Source organism: Strix uralensis, chromosome 28, assembly GCF_047716275.1.
Source record: "Strix uralensis isolate ZFMK-TIS-50842 chromosome 28, bStrUra1, whole genome shotgun sequence".
Taxonomy (NCBI): domain Eukaryota; kingdom Metazoa; phylum Chordata; class Aves; order Strigiformes; family Strigidae; genus Strix; species Strix uralensis.
The window spans coordinates 1023624-1042429 of NC_133999.1; the positions used below are offsets into that span (position 1 = coordinate 1023624).

Here is an 18806-nt window from a genome sequence, read left to right on the forward strand (position 1 = left end):
CCCCCGGGACCCCACCGGCGGGCGGCTGCCGGGAGCGCAGCCCGCGGGGGGCTCCGAGGTGGGGGGGGGGGGACGGCCCGGTGGCGACTACAAGCCCCATCAGGCCGCTGAGGAGGAGGAGGAGGAGGAGGGGGGTGGGAGGAAGGCTGGCGGGGGAGGAGCCGGGAGGAGGCGGCGGGGCGGTGCGGGAGCGGCTCAGTCCGGCGGCGGCGGGCGCACGGCGGGGACGCGGCGGGGCGGGCAGCGGGAACGGCAGCGGCCGTCGGGGCGGCCGCGCTCTCCGGGAGCGCCTCCCGCCGCCACCTCGGGGCCGGCCCCGCCATGGGGCGGCCGCTGTGAGCGCGGCGGCGGCGGGGCTGCGCCTCTCGCCCCAGCCGGGGCTTCCCCTCCATTGTTCCCGGGAGCGGCGGGCACCGCGGGGCTCCGGTGAGTACGGCGGCCGCGCTCCGACCGGGGCTGCCGGGGCCGGGACCGCGGGGCATCGCTCTGTTGCGCCGCCCGGATGGCGGCGGGGGACCGATTGGGGACCTGGGGACACCCCCCCGTCCCAGGGGGGCTCCGCCGCGGCCGGACCCCCACCCCCCCACCCCATCCCCCCCTCCCCGGTGCGCCCGTGGAGGGGCGGCTCGACGGCGGCCTCGGTTTGCGGGTACCGGGGGCGGGGCTCCGGTTTGTGGGCGCTGGCGGTCTGTGGACACCGGGGTCGTCCGCTGTGCGTGTGTCGGGGTCCCCGGTTTGCAGCCCCCGGGGGGGGCAGTTTGGAAAGGCGGCGGGGCCGAGCCCGTCCTTCGGGGCCCGGGAGTCCCGGCCGCCCCCCGGCTGTGGGGAGCCCGGCCGCGAGGCTGGGGGCTGATTTCCGAGTCGCTGCCTGGTCCCTTGTTCCCGAAAAGTTGCTGAGCGGGAGCCTCGCGGCTTCCAGAAAAAGATGGAAAAAGGAGCTGGGTTTGGTTTCGTTGAGGATTTCGGCTCCTGGGGCGTTGCGGTGGTCGCCGGGGATGGGGGTGCTGGGAGTCCCGCGGTCCGTTCCGGGTTTCCCTTTGTGTTTGGGAGCTGCGGGCGGGGAGGTGGGGGGCTCCGAGAGCCTCCCCCAGCCCAGCTCTGTGCGGTCTCTGCAAGCGCTCCCGTTTGCCCGTGGCGAGCGCGGGGAGCGCGGCGGCCGGCGACGCCTGCGACAGTCGCTTGTGTCTGGGCCGACACGCAGCCCCCCAGCCCCGGGGTGGGCTTCGGGGGGCGGTTTTGGCTGCGGTGTTTGGGGGCGTCGGGGGTTTTGCCGCAGTCGCAGGCGGTTGCCTTGTGCGAGGCGGGAGCGCGTTGGAGTTACCCCGGGGAGCGCTGAAGCCGCCTGGCGATTCCGGGTCGTTGGTTCGTGTCCCGGGTGTCACGGCTGGTGCCCGGCGGGGGGGCCCCGGCAATGTTTAAACCCTCGCCCTGCGGCTCGGACGGGCTCGGAGGCCGCTGCTCTGCCGGGGGGGTCCCAGCCAGGGTCAGCCGGGGGGTTGCGCTGCGGCGGGGGCGGCGATTTGCTGTGGCCGGAGGTCGCTGGGTGCTGCCCAGCGGGGTGCGAGTGTGTGTGCAGAGGAGTGGGGGTGCGGGGGGAGCAGCCCCCCTGCCCAGCCCCGGGGATGCTGCAGCAGCCTGGACCCCGCGGCCCCCTGCCCTGGCTAGCAGCCATTTTCCCCGCACAGGAGCACTTCCTCCCTTAATCTCTGTGGTGGCTGGCATGCACTGTTGCCTTTTCGTTGTGTTGCTCAGAGAGGATTAAAATAAATAGTCCCTGCCCTGGCGGGGCGCAGGCGGGAGCAGCCCCTCCGCGCATCCGTCGGCTCCGGACTCGGCTGCGCCCGAGGCGGCCGCCCCAGCCCCGCTGGGAGGGACCCGGGTTGCTTTCAGGTGGGAACTGGAGCTCCCTGTTTATTTATCTACCTTAAAACATAAACTGAGCTAGGAGCTGTATTGCCCCAGCCCCGGCTGCTTTCCCCCCGATGCTCCAGCCCCCCAGGTCCGGCTGCTAGAAGGAGCCACTCGACGGGCTGGTTCAGCCCCGCTGGGGACCTCCTGCTCCTGGGCACGAAGGCGAACAGTCGGGGATGTGTTTGCTGGAGAAGTCTGTGTCCTTCCCCCACCAGCAGCTTTCCTTGGAGGAGCTGAATGTCATGAAAACCCCATCCAGCTCCTGCCCTGGCGGGGTGAGAGGCCTCTGCCTCTCCCAGGGGGTGACAGGCTGTGGCTGTGACCCAGAGTCCCCAACGGATGCTCTGCAGGTCTGAAAATGAAGCCCTCGGGTAGGGATCCCTGAACTGGAGGATGTTTCCAATACTGAACTGGTTTCAGAGGTCTGTGAGTGAGGCTGGGCCCTGCCCTGTCCCCCCTGCCCCACGTCCCAGGCTGCCCACAGCGCGTGGTGAACCCCCACTGGAGACCCCCCAGGAGCTGTAAGGCCTCGCCGCAGGCTGCAGCACGTACGGCCGGGAAGGGTTAACGCAGTGTGTATGCACACAGTTGGATATTTATTTTTCCAAGCGTGCATCTGCTTTAAGCATTATAGTTTTTCCCTATAGTTACATTTGCAGTTGTGTTTGCTTTCTATTTCAGCAAATACTCGGTTCCTGACCCGAGCCGCAGGCTGGGGCGAGGAGCGCTGGGCGAGGGAAAGGCTTTTCACCCTTGAATTTTGCCTTTGGCGTGCCCTTCCTCCCCAAGGGCGCCTGGAGGGCTGCTTGTCTTAAGCCTCAGAGAAAAACTTGAGTCTCCTTTCTGTACTTTGGAGCTGGAGGGTGTCTGTGCCAGGCAAGGTCACCCCCTCCCCACCCCGAGGGACGCGTGGCCCCCAGATGGGTGCAGCCCCCACTGCGGGCTCCTGAAGCCTTGCAGACCTGGGATTCTTCTCCCTGTTGAATTTGGCCTTGCCCGGTTGTTTTTCTGCTGCTGCGTTACACGCTGGTGGCTGGCACCGAGGCACCCTGGCGCTCGCCCGCCTGGGACTCTCTGACGTGGTGGGTGCTGCAGGGGCCAGCTCTGCTCCGACGGGGAGGCGGTGGCCGAGCTGCCCCGGTCCAGAGCCACCCCAGCCCCACCAGAGCCACCCCCCCATCCCAGCCGGCAGCGTGAGCACAGGGGGGGATCAGATCGGGGGGTCCCCGCGGGACAGCACAGCATCGCAACCCCCGGGTGCCCCAGCCGGGCACCCTGCTCCAGCGCCGGCTCCTGCTTTTGGCACCTTGCACAGATTCCTGGGGATGAGCCGCGGGACAGGAAGGGGCTTCCCCGCTCCACTCAGCTCAGAAACGTTCGGCACAGGCGGCTGCCCGAGCGTGGAAGGTCCCTGTGCTGCGTCCCCGGGACAGCTCAGCCCAGTGACTCACGGGCGTGGGAGAGGCGAGAGGCCAAAGTGCAGCTCTCGGGGTCCCTGAGGACAACAGGGGCGACAGGTTGCACAAGGGCTGCTTCTCCCAAACGCTCGGGCGTGCCGAGGCGGCGTGTGAGAGCATCTTCCCCGACGCCCGGGTGTGTGGGGAGCATGTGGCCCCGGGAGGATGCGCAGGTGGGCACAGGGGCGCCCGTCACCGCCCCGAAATAGCTCCGTGGGTGTAGCAGCCACTTGTAATTGCAGTCTCGGGGGCAGGTCTCGGAGGGGCAGTTAGCCCTGGCTCCTCTCTTACTGCTTCCATTTTTAGTTGTTTGAATCCACCCCTGAGCAGTAAATTGCAGCGTGCCGGGGCCGTGGGGAGCGGGGCCGGTGCCCGGCGGGAGCAGGAGACCCACCCCACTGGAGCCGCCGGCCTCCTGAGCAAACGGTTTCCTGCTGGGATTTATATAAAAGCTGTACAAAGGCGGGGAAGGGCCATGCCGTTGTCTGCACAGGTAGGAGCGTGCTCCCGCTGCCTCCCGAGTGGGCGCAGAGGAGCCCTGGGGGGGGGAGCAGGTGCCGTGGGGGTCACTGGGCTCCCTTTTCCCCTGGGGAGGAGGGAAGGGTCTGCGCTGCCCCTTCCCCTCAGCACCCGCTCCTCCTGAACACCGGGATTCCCGGGATGCTGCCGAGCCTGTCTGGGGGGAGCAGGCAGGGTGCTTGGTTTGAGCCCCGTGCGCAGGATGTGTCCCTGTGCCCGTCTGCCTTCCAGCAAAGCCACACAGGGGTCGGGCGATCCCTCTGCCTCCTGGCACGCGTGCCCCCCTCCCTCTCCCTCCCGGTGACTCTCCCGGGCCGCGGGGCAGCTCTTTGCTGCCGAGTGATCCCTACGCCATGGAAATATCCTGCTGTCGAGCCCCTGAATCAGCTGAAGGCGCCTGCTCCGAGGTGTATCTGGAGAAGGGCTTTGCTGTGCGCCGAGCCAGCACTGACTCATTTTTCAGGAACTGCCGCTTCTGGAGGCGCAGCGCTCCCCTCCCTCCGTCCCTCCATCCCTCCCTCTCCTCGGCACGGGGCCGGCTCGGGAGGCCCACGCAGATGCTCCGCATTAGGGCATGTTCCGGGGAGCATGTGCTGTCAATAAACAAAACCACTTAGAGACAGAAAATAATTTCCAGAAATACCAAAGACTTTTTTTTTTTTTTTTTCCACGAAGAATTCCACCTCCCCCTTCCAAACCCTGATAAATTGTTAACATTCAATAACTATTTTAAAGCGTGCTGCCTGGCGCCTGGGCGCGCTGGAGCTCAGAGATAACGCCGGTGTTTGCTGGGTGCCACTTTTCCCTGCCCGACTGCTTGTGTCAATATTTTGGGTCCCAAATGCTCCTGCGCTGGCCAGAGCAGTTGGGGCAGGGAGGAAGGAGGCAGCCGGAGCCCCCAGACCTGCACCCTGGCTGGGTTCCTTGGGCTGCAGAGGCTGTTCAGGGGGTCTGAGCTCCCCGGGCAGCACCCGGTGTTAAATGGGAGCCCTTTGGGGCTGGCGGCTGCTCATCAGCAGGGAAAAGCCGGCACCTGGGGCAAGGGGAGTGAAGGGTCTCGCTCCCTCTCTGGGACAGGAGAGGCAGCGGCTGGGGTGTGCGGAGCTCTGACGGGCCGAGCGTGTGGGGAGGATGAGTAGCGGCTTATTACTCACTAGAATTATTACTCACTGTTTTTAACAGCGCATACTTTAGACAGGCATCTCATGGCAAAGGGAAGCGCCTGTTCACGCGGCAGGTCGGGAACAGCTCGGCACGGGGCTTCGGGGAGTCCGAGAATCGGGGTGAGCTCGGGATGCTCGGTGGGGCAGGGAGGTACGGCTGCGCCCTGGGGAAGGCCTCTGGCTGCTGGCGCCTGGACGAGGGCTTCGGGGACGGTATCATCCGGTCCCCGCCCTGGTCCTTGCACTTCTCCCAGAGCATTTGCCGCCAGCCGGTCCTGGGCCAGCATCGCCCTGGCCAGGCCAGCACGGCCGTGCTGGGGTTGTGCAATTAACTGGGCAGGGATCTCGGCGGCCAGCTCCTCGGCAAAGCCCAGAGGGACGATTAACGACGGCCGGTGTCGGGACCTCCATCCCAGCTCCCGCCGAGGCGCAGATGTGTGGCGGGGGTGGAGCGTGGGGGTTTGCTCGCATCCACACCGCTGGGAGCAGTTGGCCAGGGGCGGCCTGGCTTGGGCTTTGGCTCCAGCGTCCCCCTCGAATGTGTTTTGGCAGAGCTCGGCGCTCCCAGCGCGCTGGGAAGGAGGGAGGAGGGCTGTGGAGGGCACATCCCCGGGGCAGCCTGAGCCGGGATCGGGCTCCGCTGGGTCTCCCCGTGCCAGAACCCAGCTCCGATGCCTCCCCGCACGGAGCGGTCCCCTGGCAGGGGAAGGGTACGGGGACCCGTGGGGACGGGGGGCTGGAGAGCCCAGCGTGAGAGCTGGCAGGGACGAGAGCGAATTGCAGTGTTGGCCCTGGAAGCCAGGGGATTTCTCCCCAAACGGCTGCTCTGAAAACAGCTGTCGGTGGAAAGAGAATCTGCCGCACGTGGGAGCGGGGCCGAGGCACCGGGTAACCCCTTCGGCTCCAGGAAGGCCATTCCATCGGGGGTGGCTGCGTGCGTGCCCTATAGATCCTATAGCGGGTGCAGGGGGCTGGGGTTTGCAGCAGTTTCTGCACGGAGGGTGCACGGCGTCGTGGATGGCGGATTTTGGTCTGGATGTGTGGAATTTGACACAGCCAAGGCCTGGGTCAGCTGCAGCAGCACGAGGTGCTGCTGGTCCTGGAGCCCCGGGGGGTCCCGGGCTGGGTCCCGGCACTGCCTGGGGTTTTTGGGGCAGAAGATGGTGTGGAAACAAGGGAGAGAGGCAGGAGGGGGTTTGCCTGCAGGTGTGCTCACGGAGGGGAGAAGTGGCCATCAGAGCCCAGCAGAAACATCTCTCCTGTACCACAGAACTTGGCCAGGTTTTGAGATTATTTTTCATCTGAGAAAAGGTAAAGGAAACGAAGACATTTCTGGGAGCTGCTGCACCACCATGACCCAGCCTGGGCCAAGGGGGTCTTTCTTTCAAAAATTTTGTGGCGTTTTGATCTGTATGGGAATTCCTCTTTCCAGCACGAACTAAGTGCAGAAAGGGGAAAGCAGGAGAGCAGAAACCTCCCTTCCTTTAACCGGAGTTTGAAAATTTCTCCCACCGTTCTGGGAAATTTTGCTGCATTCGATTCTGCTTCGCCAGCGCTTTTGCTCTCGACACATCAGCGCTTTTATGCAGGAAAACATAACCCTGCCAGTCAGCGCTGGGTCGCTTCGGGCTGCGGAGGGTCCGCGGGGAGGCGGCGCCGCGGGTCCGGGGACATCCCGCTGTGGGGGCTGGATGCTCGAGGAGCATCGCCTGCGTCGGCGAGCGCGTCCCCCACGGCGCTGCGCACCCAGCGGGCTGGATGGCGGGATGTGGGGGTGCATCTCGCCCTGCCCTGACTCTGCTTTCCTCTTTCGCAGCTCGGAAGGGCTGACGGCCCGGCGGAGACCCCCCCCGCGCCCGCCCGGGGCCAGCCCGGGGTCCCCATGGAGTGGTTGTTGCGGAGCCCAGTCGCCGAGCAGTAGCCGCAGCAGTGGGATGTTTGCCTGGCGGTGCCTCATCCTTTGGGCTGTGCTGGTCACAGCCGCGCTCTCAGCTGCCAGGCCGGCCCCCACCCTGCCCGACCAAGGTAAGACGAGCAAACCGCCGTGAGCGCGGGTCGGTCGGGAGAGGCTCCCCGCTGCCTCGGCCTCTGCGATCCTCTTCTGGCGATAAGATGGCCGGTTCCCCCCGCAGACGGGGCAGAGACACGTCCCTGGCAGCAGCACGGTGCCAGGTGGCCACTGGGCTACCAGGGAGCTGCCGGCCGGTGCCCGTGGGGACATGGCGCAGGTTGTCTGCCGAGAGCAGTTCTCGTGGGCACAGAAAGCGCGTGTGTGGTTCCAGCATTGCCCACGGATGTTTTAAACCTGGAGGGAAATTGTGGCAAAACCCAACGTTGTCGGTTTGGAGAAGGATACGAAGCTCCGGGCGCTGTGTGCCCGGCGGGGGGTCACTGCGTGTCCCAGCACTTGCTTCCCCGTGACCATCTGTCACCCAAGGCATGTGTGGATCCTTCCCCCAGCCCTGGTTGACAGGGGGCTGCTCTGGCTCAGCAGGGTTTGGGTGCAGGGTGCCAGAGACCCCCGGGATGCTCCAGCGTGGCTCCCGGCTGGGGGATGCTCCTGCAGCCCTGATCTCTGCGAGGCGTCGCTGGCGCTGGGGGTGCAGCCCCAGGCGAGGGCATCCCCCTCGCTTTTCCTCAAAAAGCCTTGCAAGGGCTCGTGGCCCGCGACGGGCAGGCTGGGGGTCTGCTCCTGCCACGGCCCTGCAAAGCTCCAGAGCACGGTGGCACCCCGAGAGGCACCTCGGACGGGCTGAGCGAGGGGGTCACCCAGCCCCGGAGAGAGCTGGCCCCCACAGAAAGCACCGCTCCAGCATTTCAGAGCCTTGGCCTTCCCCTCGGTGAGGCAGAGAATAAACAGACCAGGCAGCGCCGGCGCAGGACTTCTGACTTACTGCCTTTTGGTTTTAATTACCCAAGAATGTCTGGTCTGAGGGGTACTGCTTTTCTTTTTAAGACTCGCTCCCCCTTCCCTCTCCCTCCCACCAAAACCCTGAGAGGCTGATTGCTGGTGGTGCCGGCGTGGGCACGGCGGGGCACCCCGGCCGACAGCCACGCTCCCCGTGCCCGCGGTCCCTTCACGGCTCAGGGCTTGGGGCAGGGCGGGAGCTGGCACCGGTGAGCGAACCCTGCGGCGGGTGGAGGCCCATCACCGGCCTCGGCGGGGGACGATGGGTGATCCTGGCTGGAAACACGCCGCGGGCTGGGCAGCAGGTACCCGGCTCACAGATCCGGCCCGGGAGAAGGCTGGAGCTGCGCGTGGTCGCCGGGGAGGAGCCCGGGCAGAGCATCGCTCACCGGGACCATCTCCGAGATTTTTCCATTGGCACGTTTACTCCCCGCTTCTGTAAATAACGCGGTTGACAGCGGTAAACATGTTTTTCTCCGGAGATTGCTCTTTCTGGAAGAGGTGGCATTTGGGGTGAGGATAGCTCTTGTGCTGCCGGGAGAGCGGCACTGGCGGCCCCAGCCATCGCGTGGGGAAAGCTGTCGGGGTGTGCAGGCCGAGGGCTAATCTGAGCAAAGGCGGGGTTTGGGGCGCATGAGGAGCCCTGCAGCCCCCGCAGGGTTGGGGGAGCAGCGTCAGGCGGCGGCGGTGGAGGAGGAGAGGTTGGAGAGGAGGGAGCTGGTTCCTCGCCAGCCTCATGCCAGGGCTAACAATAACCTCTGGAAACGTTTCCCGACACGGTTCTCACCAGGGCGGCCCAATTAGTGCCACAGCAGGAGCCCGGCTGGGGCTGAGTCCGTCCCTTGGCTCCGGGGCTGGCTGGTGGGAACAAAATGTTCCCGGCAGGACACGCGGGATGGGAAGAGCCGGTGCTGGGCCAGGACCCGCGGCCGGGGCCGTGCCACCGGCACCTTGCAGGTCACCTGCTCCGTCCCTGGGGGATTTTGGGGTCCCGCGGGGTGTGCGTGGGGGCTCAGCTCCCGCGCCGTGGAGCATCGTGTCCCCAGGGCCAGGTTCAGTGTCCTTCCTCCTCCTCCTCATCGCCGCCAGCTCCCCAGCATCACCCGTGCCGGCCGGGGGGCAGCGGCGGCCACGCTCGGGTCCCCTCCGTGGCGGAGGCAGCAGCTTTCCCGGACTTTGTTCTGGATGTTTATGGGGTTTCAGTTTACTCCCGGTTCTGAGGCAGCTAAGCTCCCTTCTCAGGGAGCGAGTAATCCCCCGCGCCCGGCCAGCGGCCCCTGCCTCGCTGCGGAGGAGGATTTTCAATCGCCGGCCCGCCTCTCCTCGTGGCGTGGGGAGGGGGCTCGGGAACTCTGCCTTTGTCAGGGGCTCACTCCTGTTACTGAAAAATCTGCAGCAAATAAAATATTAATGGGCACTTACTGCATTTTATAGTTACCTAAATTTGGAGGTGGTAAAAAACCCCTAGTTAAAGGGAAAAGCCAAGAAATTTCCATGAGCAACCTCCATCGCCCTCCCTCACAAAGCCGGTCTTTGTCTTCAGGTTAAATAGAAACCTGCAGAAAATTGCCGAGGGGATTTTTTTCCTCTCTCCTTGTCTGCTATTGTCCTCGCCGCTGTTCAGGCATTTCCACCGCTCGGGGTCTGCCTCATCCCTGCCTGGGGGGCTCTGGGGGTGCAAAGCAGCCGAGCAGGTTTTTGTGTCCCAGGACTTGGGGGGGCCCTGCCTTGGGGCACGCTGAGCCCCCACAGCCACCCCGGTGCAGCAGACACTTTCCTGGGGGATGCATCTGCCCTCCAGAGCGGGGTGGGGGGGGTTTGGCAGAGGACCCCCGGGGCTGCAGCCACCTCCCTGTGCAGCCAAGCCCCCGTTGTAGGGGGGGCTGCCCCATTTCCCGGGGCCGCCGCTGGCCGCCCAGCTGGCCACAGGCTTAACCTCCCCCCGGCCCCATCTGCGGGGCTCGCGGGGGCCCTGGCTCCTGGGGCTTTGTCGTGCCCAGCTCAGCCGGGGGCTCTTGCTCAGGGCCCCCAGGCGCCAAAAGCCCGGCAGCTCTGGGAGCGTGGGGCTGTGCTGCCGCCCCCTGCTTGCTCCCCAAAACTCGCTCAGCACTGAGAGGAACCTGGGGGGTACAATCTGCGCCCCCCCCTCCATCAGGGAGGATGTTTGGGGCTGTTGGGCACCGCTGTAGCCTGGGACGTGTGGCCACCAGCCCCGGCCTCCCCAGAGGCAGCACAGCCGGGGTCCCCACTGCTCCCCGGGTGGGCTGCTCACCCTCAGCTTTGTCCCCCGCTCCCCATATCCCGCCGTCCAGCCCCCCCCGCCGTGTTCCTGCAGCTCTTGGTGCCTCCCCGCCCCTTGCCCCAGGGAGCCCCAGGTTTGGAGTAGCCAACTCCTCGCTGGAGCAGCTTAGGGACCCCCGGCCAAGCCGTGGAGCCTCCTGCGTTTTGCTGTTGATGGCAGCGGCCCAGGATCGTTACCAGAGCTCGGGGGGGGGGGGGGCGCCCAGCAGCCCCCGCTCACACCTCCCAGCCCTCCGCTCCCCCAGACCCTGCTTGCTGCAGCCGCTCAGCCCCCTGCTCCTCTGGGGCATCCCGCTGCCGGCCTTCCCCTCCCAGCCTGTTGAGCCGGCATTGTTCCCCGCCTCCCGCCTTTCCACTCGGATGCTGTCACTCCGGCCCTTAATTGAGGAGGAAAAAAAGAAATATGAGTCTTTGGGAAAAGCGGCAGCGGTCTGCCACAAGCCTGGGCTGCGGAGCCACGCGAAGGGGGTGCAAGGGGGTGTCTGGGGGCTGCCTGGCTGTTGAGCCCCCCCCAAGTGCAACAGCCCAGGGCTGCTCAGGAGAGATGTGGGGAGGGGAAGGCAAACTGCCGGCGCTGAGCCATGGGCCCAGGCAAAGCCAGAGGTCATTGCCAAAAGCCACAGGCATGGGTTCGGGTTGGGGTGTTGGGTTGTGCCCCCCGGGATGGGCAGGACCCCCCCCCGGGGGGAGGCAGTGGGTCTGTGCCCCGAGCCGCTGCCCCTGAGGGCTCCTCACTGCTGCAGAGCTCCGAGTGTGTTTGGGGGTGTCCGGGGGTGGGGGGGGGAAAGGGTGGATTTATTCTGACAGCTTTGCAAACTACCAACACGCCTGTTAATTAAGTGCTGCTTCATTTGACGTGCAGGCGAGGGAGGAAGATCGGGGGTGCCTGGAGCAGTAAATCCTCTCTCCCTGCCCGAGGAAGCATCTGGGGACCGGAGGGTGGGGAGAAGCCGGCTGCCTTCTGGGCTGGCTTGGGCAGGAGGAGCCCTGGGTGCTTTGAGCCCCCCCGGGAAGAGCCCTGGATGCCTTGAGCCCCTCGGAAAGAGCCGTGGGTGCTTTGAGCCCCCCCTGGAAGAGATGTGGGTGCTTTGAGCCCCCCCGGAAGAGCCGTGGGTGCCTTGAGCCCCTGACGCTCGCCCACTGGCATCTCCCCGCTGCAGCTTTCCCCGGGGAGGGGGCACCGGGTCAGTGCATCCCCCCGGGAGCAGCCGGGGTGCAGGGATGCTGCTGGCTGGGGTGGGGGGCGGCAGGGCTAGGAGGTTTTTAAATAAGAAAGAAGCCAATCCCCACGTCCCGGTAAGCGCTTCCTGTTGGGATTAGCGGGGCTGCCGGGCATGTGTGTGCTTTTTCTTCAGGAAATACCTTCGGAAAGCCCCGCTGGGGTCTCCAGGGCAACCGGCGGCCTCGGCCCCGCGCCCCCCACCCGCATTGTCCCCGCGCCGCTTTGTTGGCCGCTTTATTGCCATCGCCGGCCCAGTCCGCAGCTCCCGCCGCTCCGGGGGGCTGCAGGCCGGGGGGGCACCGAGAGCGGGGGGCTGGAAGGTTAATCTGTGCCGCTGCCCTCCCCAGGGCTGCTGCTCCACATCCCCAGCCCCGGCAGGGGCCAGCCCCGGGGGTGCCGGTGACAGTTATACGCACTTGGTGACACTCTCCATCTGGCCGGCTCTCAGCTCCGCTTTCGGTTCCATTTCAAAGCTGGAATAAAGTAATAAAACCACGGCGGGCTGCTCCGGCCGTTGCAGTGTGCATCTACTTTTCAGGCTCGTTTGAAAGCGGAGGCGCAAGCCGTGGGGGCCGGAGCTGCCCCTCACCTTGCCCGGGGCGTCGGGGCTCCCCGCGGGCTCCCGGTGTCCCCGCTGCGCCGGGACGGGGCTCTGCCCGCTGGGATCCAGACCGGGGAGCTGGTGCTGCCTCCGCGGCCTGGAGCGTTTAAGTTAAAAAGGAAACAGCAGATAGTTCGGATGTGCCAAATCTAATGTGTGTTTTGCTGCTTTCTGCAGGCGGGCGAGCAGCGGGCGCTGCTGGGGGTTCGTTTGCTCTCCTCACCACTGCCCTGATGTGCTCGGATGGGTCTGGAAGCAGATTTGCAGCCGTGCAGCTCCCGGCCGGTGCTGGGGAGAGGGATCCCCCCCGCCCTGGGCACTGCCCAGCTCCGACCGACCTTTGTGCGATGCTGGGAGCAGCCGGGGTGACTTAGAGCCTGGTTGTGCAGCGCCAGGGCGGGCGAGGGCCCGGGGAGGAGAGCCAAGCGTTTGTCTGGCTGATTAAACTTTTGCTGAGGTGGCCTGCTCGGGGCTCGCTCGCAGCGCGGCCGGGCCAGCGGCTCCGCGGAGGGGCTGCACCTGGTGCCTCGGTTTAGGTTTCAGAAAAGCAGAACATGAGAAAGAGACGTTTCAGGCTGACGGAGTCCGGTGATCAAACGGGCTCGGACCTAATTACCGCTCGCGGAGGACACGGCGGTACCGCGGCTCCCGCCGCTCCCAGGCGAGGGGCAGCTGGGACCGCGCGGCTCCTGCTGCCATCCCCGGTTTCAGAGCGGCTTCATTTCTGAGGGGACGTCTGCGTCGGCAGCCGAGCGAGCCGGGCTGCCCCGGTGCTGGCAGGGTCGTCCCGGTGGCCGCAGCGCTGTCTGCCCGCCCCGGCCACCCCACAGCAGCACGGTCCGAGCCCGCGGGCTGCCCCGGCCCCGCTCCCGCCCGGAGGGTGAGCCAACCTGGACATGCTCATTAGCCTGTGAATTCGTTTTCAGGCCGTTCCCACCATGCTGCGTTTTCCGCCTTATCCCCGAGTGCCAGAGATGTGCTTTGGGTTACCAAAGGGCAGGATCCTGCCTCGCCCTCGGCCTCCCCTCTCCCGTCCGACACCCCCGACGCCTCCCCGGTCATGCTGTTAATGTAAAACAGAGGGGCTGGGGGAGGGGGGTGCTGCCTTGAAAAGCGACCTGGCCACACGCCGGCGGACCCCCAGCCCCCGCCTGCCCCGGCTCCTCAGTGGGCTCCATGGCCCGAAGGACCGGTGGCCCTCGCAGGGGGTGCCCGGGGACCCGTGCGATGCTGCGCCCGCAGGGAGGGACCCGCCGCAGCCCAGGGCGCTGCCTCCCCCAGCCCCGGCCTCTGACTGGGGTGGCTCAAAGTTTTTCCTCCCTCCAGAGATCTTCTACCCCTGGGCCACCCCCTCCCCAGTCAGAGAGGTGACAGGGCTGGCAGGAGCTTCCGTCCCCGCAGCTCTTTCCGGGCGAGCTGATGGCAGGAGCCCGCGGACGTCCCCGGGGCCCGCTCGGAGCAGAGGTGACCCAGACGAGCTCTTGGGCCGTGGCGGGGTTTTGATCCCGGCCCAGCATCGGTTCAGTCGCAGCGTGGTGGGACCCCGCGGCCGTGGGACGCCAGACCCCGGCCCTGCGTGTGGCTCCTCGTGTGCCGGCGTGTGGGGGGACAGGGACGTTGGGGGACGTTTGTGGGCGGTGGGGGTCCCCGGCAGCTCCAGCCACCTTCTGCAGGTTCCTCTGTTCGATAAGGAATGAGTTTATGTTCGATAAGGAAGGAGTTCATCGGTGCGTGGGGAGGGGCAGACCTGAGTGCGGCGGGGGTGGAGGGAGCGAGATAAGGGCAGATCTGGCTGTGGCGGCAGCGCCGCGTTTTTGCGTCGGTTTGGGTTTTCGTGGCTGTTTATCGCTCGCTGACCTTGCTCTGTTTGAGAAGGGGATCGGGACGGACAGGAGGACATTGTGTGACCGAGTCCTGGGGTGTTCAGACAGACATCACTGCTGCATTGTGTGCGCTGGAAGACGCCTGTGACTAATCACTTGAAACACAAATCAGAGCTACTAGAAGTGCCCATCCTGTGAGGCTGCAAGAGAAAAACGGGGAAAACAGGATTGCAAAAGCAAGACCCTTCCCCCGCCACCCCGGGGACTCCCACCAGTCTTCACCTTCCACCTTAAAATGCTCTGTAACCTCTTATCGATGGATCTGGAGCTTCTGGTCTTCTAGCAGCTGAGGAACGTGAATCTTTCCCCAGCACGGTGTTTTCCTTCGAGTGCTAAGCAAAAAAAAAAAAAAGGAGAAACTCTCGAGCTGCTCGTAGATGTTTTCCCTGTGAAGCTTCTCACCAGTACGAGGAAAAACAAAGCGGCCAGAAAGCGAAGGGCAGGTCACGATGCGGTGAATGGGAGTTTCTGAAGAGCTGAGCTTTCATTTTTGGCAGGTGGGAGCCGCTGGTGGGTCCTGGGGGGAGCGGTGCCTTGCTGAGGGCCCCGGCCCCGCACTGCCCGCTGCCAGCCCGCGCTCCCTGCCCGCGCCGGCTCAGCTGGGGGTGTAATGCGGGCAGAGACCCCGTGCCGGCTTTCGGCAGCTGCTGGGCCCAGGACGAGTGGCTCCACGGCTGCGCTGGGGTCTGTGCAGGCGGGGGAAGAGGCTGCGCTCGCCTGGCTCGGAGGGCGCCGGGAGCTGAGGGTGGTGGCGCGCGTTCGTTCTGCAGCGAGCCAGCCCCTCCGGCGTGCCCTCGGGTGCTCTGGGCTATCGCAATTAGCTGCTCTTTCGCTCCTCGCCGGGGGCCTCGTGGGTCCGCAGGGAGAGCTGTGGCTTTGCTCTGGCCCCCGTGGCCGGCATACGGTGCCTGTGGGCTGCGAGCCCCTCGGTCCTTGGCAGGGACGGCCCTCGAGCTGTGGTTCAGCTGAAGTTTGAACATTTCCAGACCGTTTCTGCCTGCGTGGGGTTTGTTGGGATTTTCCAGCCCCTCTGATACAGAGCAGTTGCACGGTGGAGACCTTCAGCCGTGCCCCCGTGGCCCCATCAGCTCCTGCTCGCCTGAAGCTGGCCTGGCACCGGCCCGGAGCTGCGCTGGAATCACGGTGCTTCCTCACAGGAGGCTGCCGAGCAGCCCCGGCCCCCGAGAGCGGCGGCCGCGCCATGAGCCCCTTCGCCCAGCGCCCACGGCAGCGCTCAGGACCCGGCGCCGCGCCCACCAGCCGTGCCACTCACGCTGCGTCCGCCCCGTCGCAGGGAGCGCTGTAATGGCCCGGAGCCTCCCTCGGGCCGTGACATTCGAAGAGCTGGTTTGAAACCGGGTTGCCTGCACCAAGCCCCGGGACCAGGAGAGCCGCCGCCGCAGAGGGTGGAGGGCAGCGCGCGAGGATGGAGCCGCGTCTGCACAACCAGGGCTGGGAGAGGCCAGATCGCCCGGCAGCAGGATGGAGAGAAAGGATCTTTGTGCCGCTCACACAAATGTCGCATCGGGGAGCAGCTGCAGCTCTCCCGGCCCAGCGTCGCCACGAACGGGAACGCCGTGGCCGGCACCTGCTGCGCCGGAGCTCCCCTGGGCCGACCTTTCCCGGCCACGCCACTCTCGCAGCCCCTCGCTGCCCTGCCTGCTGTCCTGCCGCAGCCCCCTCCTGCCCCGGCCTGCCTGCCCCGAAGCGCTCTAACCGGGGTGGGGGTCCCGGTGGCGTGGGGCCCCTGGCCTGCTTCGCTGGCTGCCCGCTCACAGTGGGGGGGACCCCGGGACCCCTGCGCAGCGGCAGAGCCGAGCAGGGATTTGGGATGCTCCTGGGAGAGGCTGGGTCCTGCCCAAGCAGTTGGCGCTGCCTGGGATGTCTCCAGTTGCCCGTTTATCCCCCATTTTAAGGCCCCTGCAGCAGCTGGCTCCCTCTGGGCCGAGCAGCACTTAGTAAGAGATCGAGGGGGGGCGGTGAGTGGCCTTGAACTCCCCACCCAGGGGGGCGAAGCGCTTGGTGCTGCTTGGGGTGCTCGCAGCCTGTGCCTCTGCCTCCCCTCCGCTCCGCCGCCGGAGCTTCCCAGCAGCGCATGTCGCCTCATTAACAGCGAGCCGCGGCAGCAGCAGCAGCAGCATGGTTTCCTTTGGTCTCTATTTCTTTTCTCCTGCTTTTTTTTTTTTTTCTCTTTTCTCTTCTTCTCTCTCCTAACTCCTCCAGTTCTGCCCAAAGCAAAAATCGAAGTGGAGTCCTACTCGGCCCACCCCGGTGACCTCCTCCAGCTGCGCTGCCGGCTGAGGGATGACGTCCAGAGCATCAACTGGGTGCGCGACGGCGTCCAGCTGGCCGAGAACAACCGGACGCGCATTACCGGGGAGGAGGTAGAGGTCAGGGACGCGGTGCCCGAGGACTCGGGGCTCTATGCCTGCATGACCAACAGCCCCTCGGGAAGCGAGACCACCTACTTCTCCGTGAACGTCTCAGGTTCGTAGCGGCCCTGGGTGCGCAGGGCAGGGGCAGCCCCGGGGCCGGGCTGCGGAGCGAGGAGCAGGCTGCCTCCGCACGCCTTTGCATGCTCGCCGTGCGCGGATCCGTCCGGCTGCGCGGTGAGTTCGGGGCGGACCCGTGATTTGGGGGTGCCCGGAGGAGTTGCCGGGCGCGGTGCGGTGACCTGCTGCGGTGCAGGGAGATGTGGCTGGAGGTTGTCGCATCGTTTGTCTGCATGGGGCTGGGGGGGGGCTGCGGGGCTGCCCACGGGCGTGGGCACACGCTGGGCACGAGCCGAGGGCCACGCTGGCGTTGACGGAGCGTGAGGCTGGAGAAGAAGGAACGCTCGAGGCCGGGCAGCGTCTGCCGAGGCTTGGGGCGCTTCTGTGCCCGCGGGGTCTCGGCGGCTGCCCCGGAGGGATTGGTGGCACCGGGCACGGGGCGAGGAGCCGTGCTTGGGCACGCGGCGTGGAGCTCCGAAACCACCTCGGGGGGCGAATCGCTCTGCGATGGGCAGGGGCTGCGAGCAGTGGGACACGGCTGGCACCGCCAGTGGGTCTGTGCGGGGGGGGGCATGCGGAGCCTGCGCCCGGGGTCCCCGCACCCCCCCACTGCCTCAGCACTGCCCCATGGGGCTCCGGCCCACACCACCACCCCGCGACGCTGCGGTCCCCGACTGGCCCCGCTCGGGAAGGGTCAGGCAGGGACGTTCAGCTGGGCCGTCTCTTCTCTTGCAGATGCGCTCCCCTCCGCGGAGGATGACGACGACGAAGATGATTCCTCCTCGGAGGAGAAGGAGGCAGATAACACCAAGCCCAACCGTACGTGCGCGAGATGGGTTTGGCCCTGGTGCTGACCTTTGGGGGGTGAGGGGAAGCTGGGCGCACTTACAAGCATCACCCAGGGACAGAGCAAGGCGGGTGAGGGTGCTCAGGGCGTCCTGCTCCAGCCCAGGGCACCCGGCGGAGGCGAGGGCTCGGTGCAGGGAGCAGGTCTGGGGGCACCCGGGCTGGTCAGAGTGAGGGGGACGCACCAGCACGGGTACGTCAGGGTACCTGCTGCTGCAGCCACGTGTGCTGAGCACACACCTCTCAAGGGATGCCCTGACTCCCAGATAACGCCCCGTGCCCAGGAGCTCCCCCCCTGCAGCAGCTGGGCTCAGCTGCCTGCGCCTCTCCGGCTTCCCAGCTCAGCCCTGCCCTGGGCATCCTCGGCGTTAAACCAGGAGCAAAATGCCGGAGCTGCCCGTGGCTGAAGCCCCGGTGGGTTTGGCCGGGGGCCCCCCATGCTGAGCCCCCACTGCTCTGCTTCCCAGAGGCCATAGCTCCGTACTGGACCTATCCCGAGAAGATGGAGAAGAAGCTCCACGCCGTCCCCGCCGCCAAAACGGTGAAATTCAAGTGTCCGTCGAGCGGGACGCCCAACCCCACGCTGCGCTGGCTGAAGAACGGCAAAGAGTTCAAACCCGACCACCGCATCGGGGGGTACAAGGTACCGGGGCCGGGGGGCCGGGGCGGCGCGGGGCAGCACCCCGAGGCAGCGATGGGGAGGCAGCGCCCGGCCCTGCCTGCGCGGATGCTGCGGGCAGCTGCCTCGGGGCTCAATCCGGCCGGGTGCACCTCGAGGGGCCGGGGCTGGAGGGCTCGCGCTGGGGCGGCGCGGGGAGGGGGAGGACTGGGAAGGGGCTCTGCAGCTTAAGAGGCACCGAGCCCCCAGTCCGCGGGGGCAGATGGGCCCCTCTGACATTCCTGCTGCAGAAGAGCCCTCGGGCAGTGACCTGCTTCTGGGTCATGTTTGCATCAGCTCAACCTCTGGGGGAGGGGGCGGCGGGCGAAGCCTTCGCCTAATCCCCCCGCCGAGGAGAGGGGCCTGGGCGTCCCGGCAGGCGCGGGGGCTCCCGGGCGCTGGGGCCGTGGGGGTGGCAGAGCCCCTCTGTTGCCCAGCAGTGGGGAGGCAGGAGCTGCACCAGCAGCCTGGGGGTACCAGGACTGGGGTGGGGGGTGCCCTGGCCCGCGCGCGGGGGCCACATTTGCCCCCTGAGCCGGGTTGGTGGCTGCAGCGCTGCTTCCCCGGCACCCGCAGTGGGACGGGGGCTCAGCTTTCCCCTTCCCACGGCTCTGGACCCCCAAACTTCATCCCTCCCCGAAGGAGAGGGGGGGCCACACTTCTCCAGCATCTGGGGCAGCTGCAGGGACCGCCCGGGTGACCCCTACAAGGGGGCACCGTCCCCCTTTTCCATCTCTCTCAGTTTTCTGGAGCGGGGCTGCAGCCTGCCCAGGGCTCACACCCCTCGGTGGGTGCCTCCCCGGGTGGGACCCCTGAGCCAGCCCGGCTGGGCGCTGCGGCTTTGG

The 18806-nt window shown here is 66.6% G+C and overlaps 1 protein-coding gene across 5 annotated transcripts in view; it reads left to right on the plus strand.

Annotated features, from left to right (window-relative positions):
* Positions 1 to 214: 214 nt before the first annotated feature.
* FGFR1 (fibroblast growth factor receptor 1) overlaps positions 215 to 18806 on the plus strand; it is a 28811-nt gene continuing 10219 nt past the window's right edge. For 2 of the 5 annotated variants that reach the window (XM_074852065.1, XM_074852060.1), the window contains exons 1-5: positions 272 to 426; positions 6867 to 7075; positions 16189 to 16452; positions 17193 to 17276; positions 17771 to 17946. In XM_074852065.1, the coding sequence (XP_074708166.1) occupies positions 6985 to 7075; positions 16189 to 16452; positions 17193 to 17276; positions 17771 to 17946 (615 nt within the window). In that variant the 5' untranslated portion in view covers positions 272 to 426; positions 6867 to 6984. Of the gene's footprint in view, positions 427 to 6866; positions 7076 to 16188; positions 16453 to 17192; positions 17277 to 17770; positions 17947 to 18806 lie in introns of all 5 variants that reach the window. The other 3 variants (XM_074852061.1, XM_074852064.1, XM_074852063.1) reach the window with 2 other exon arrangements.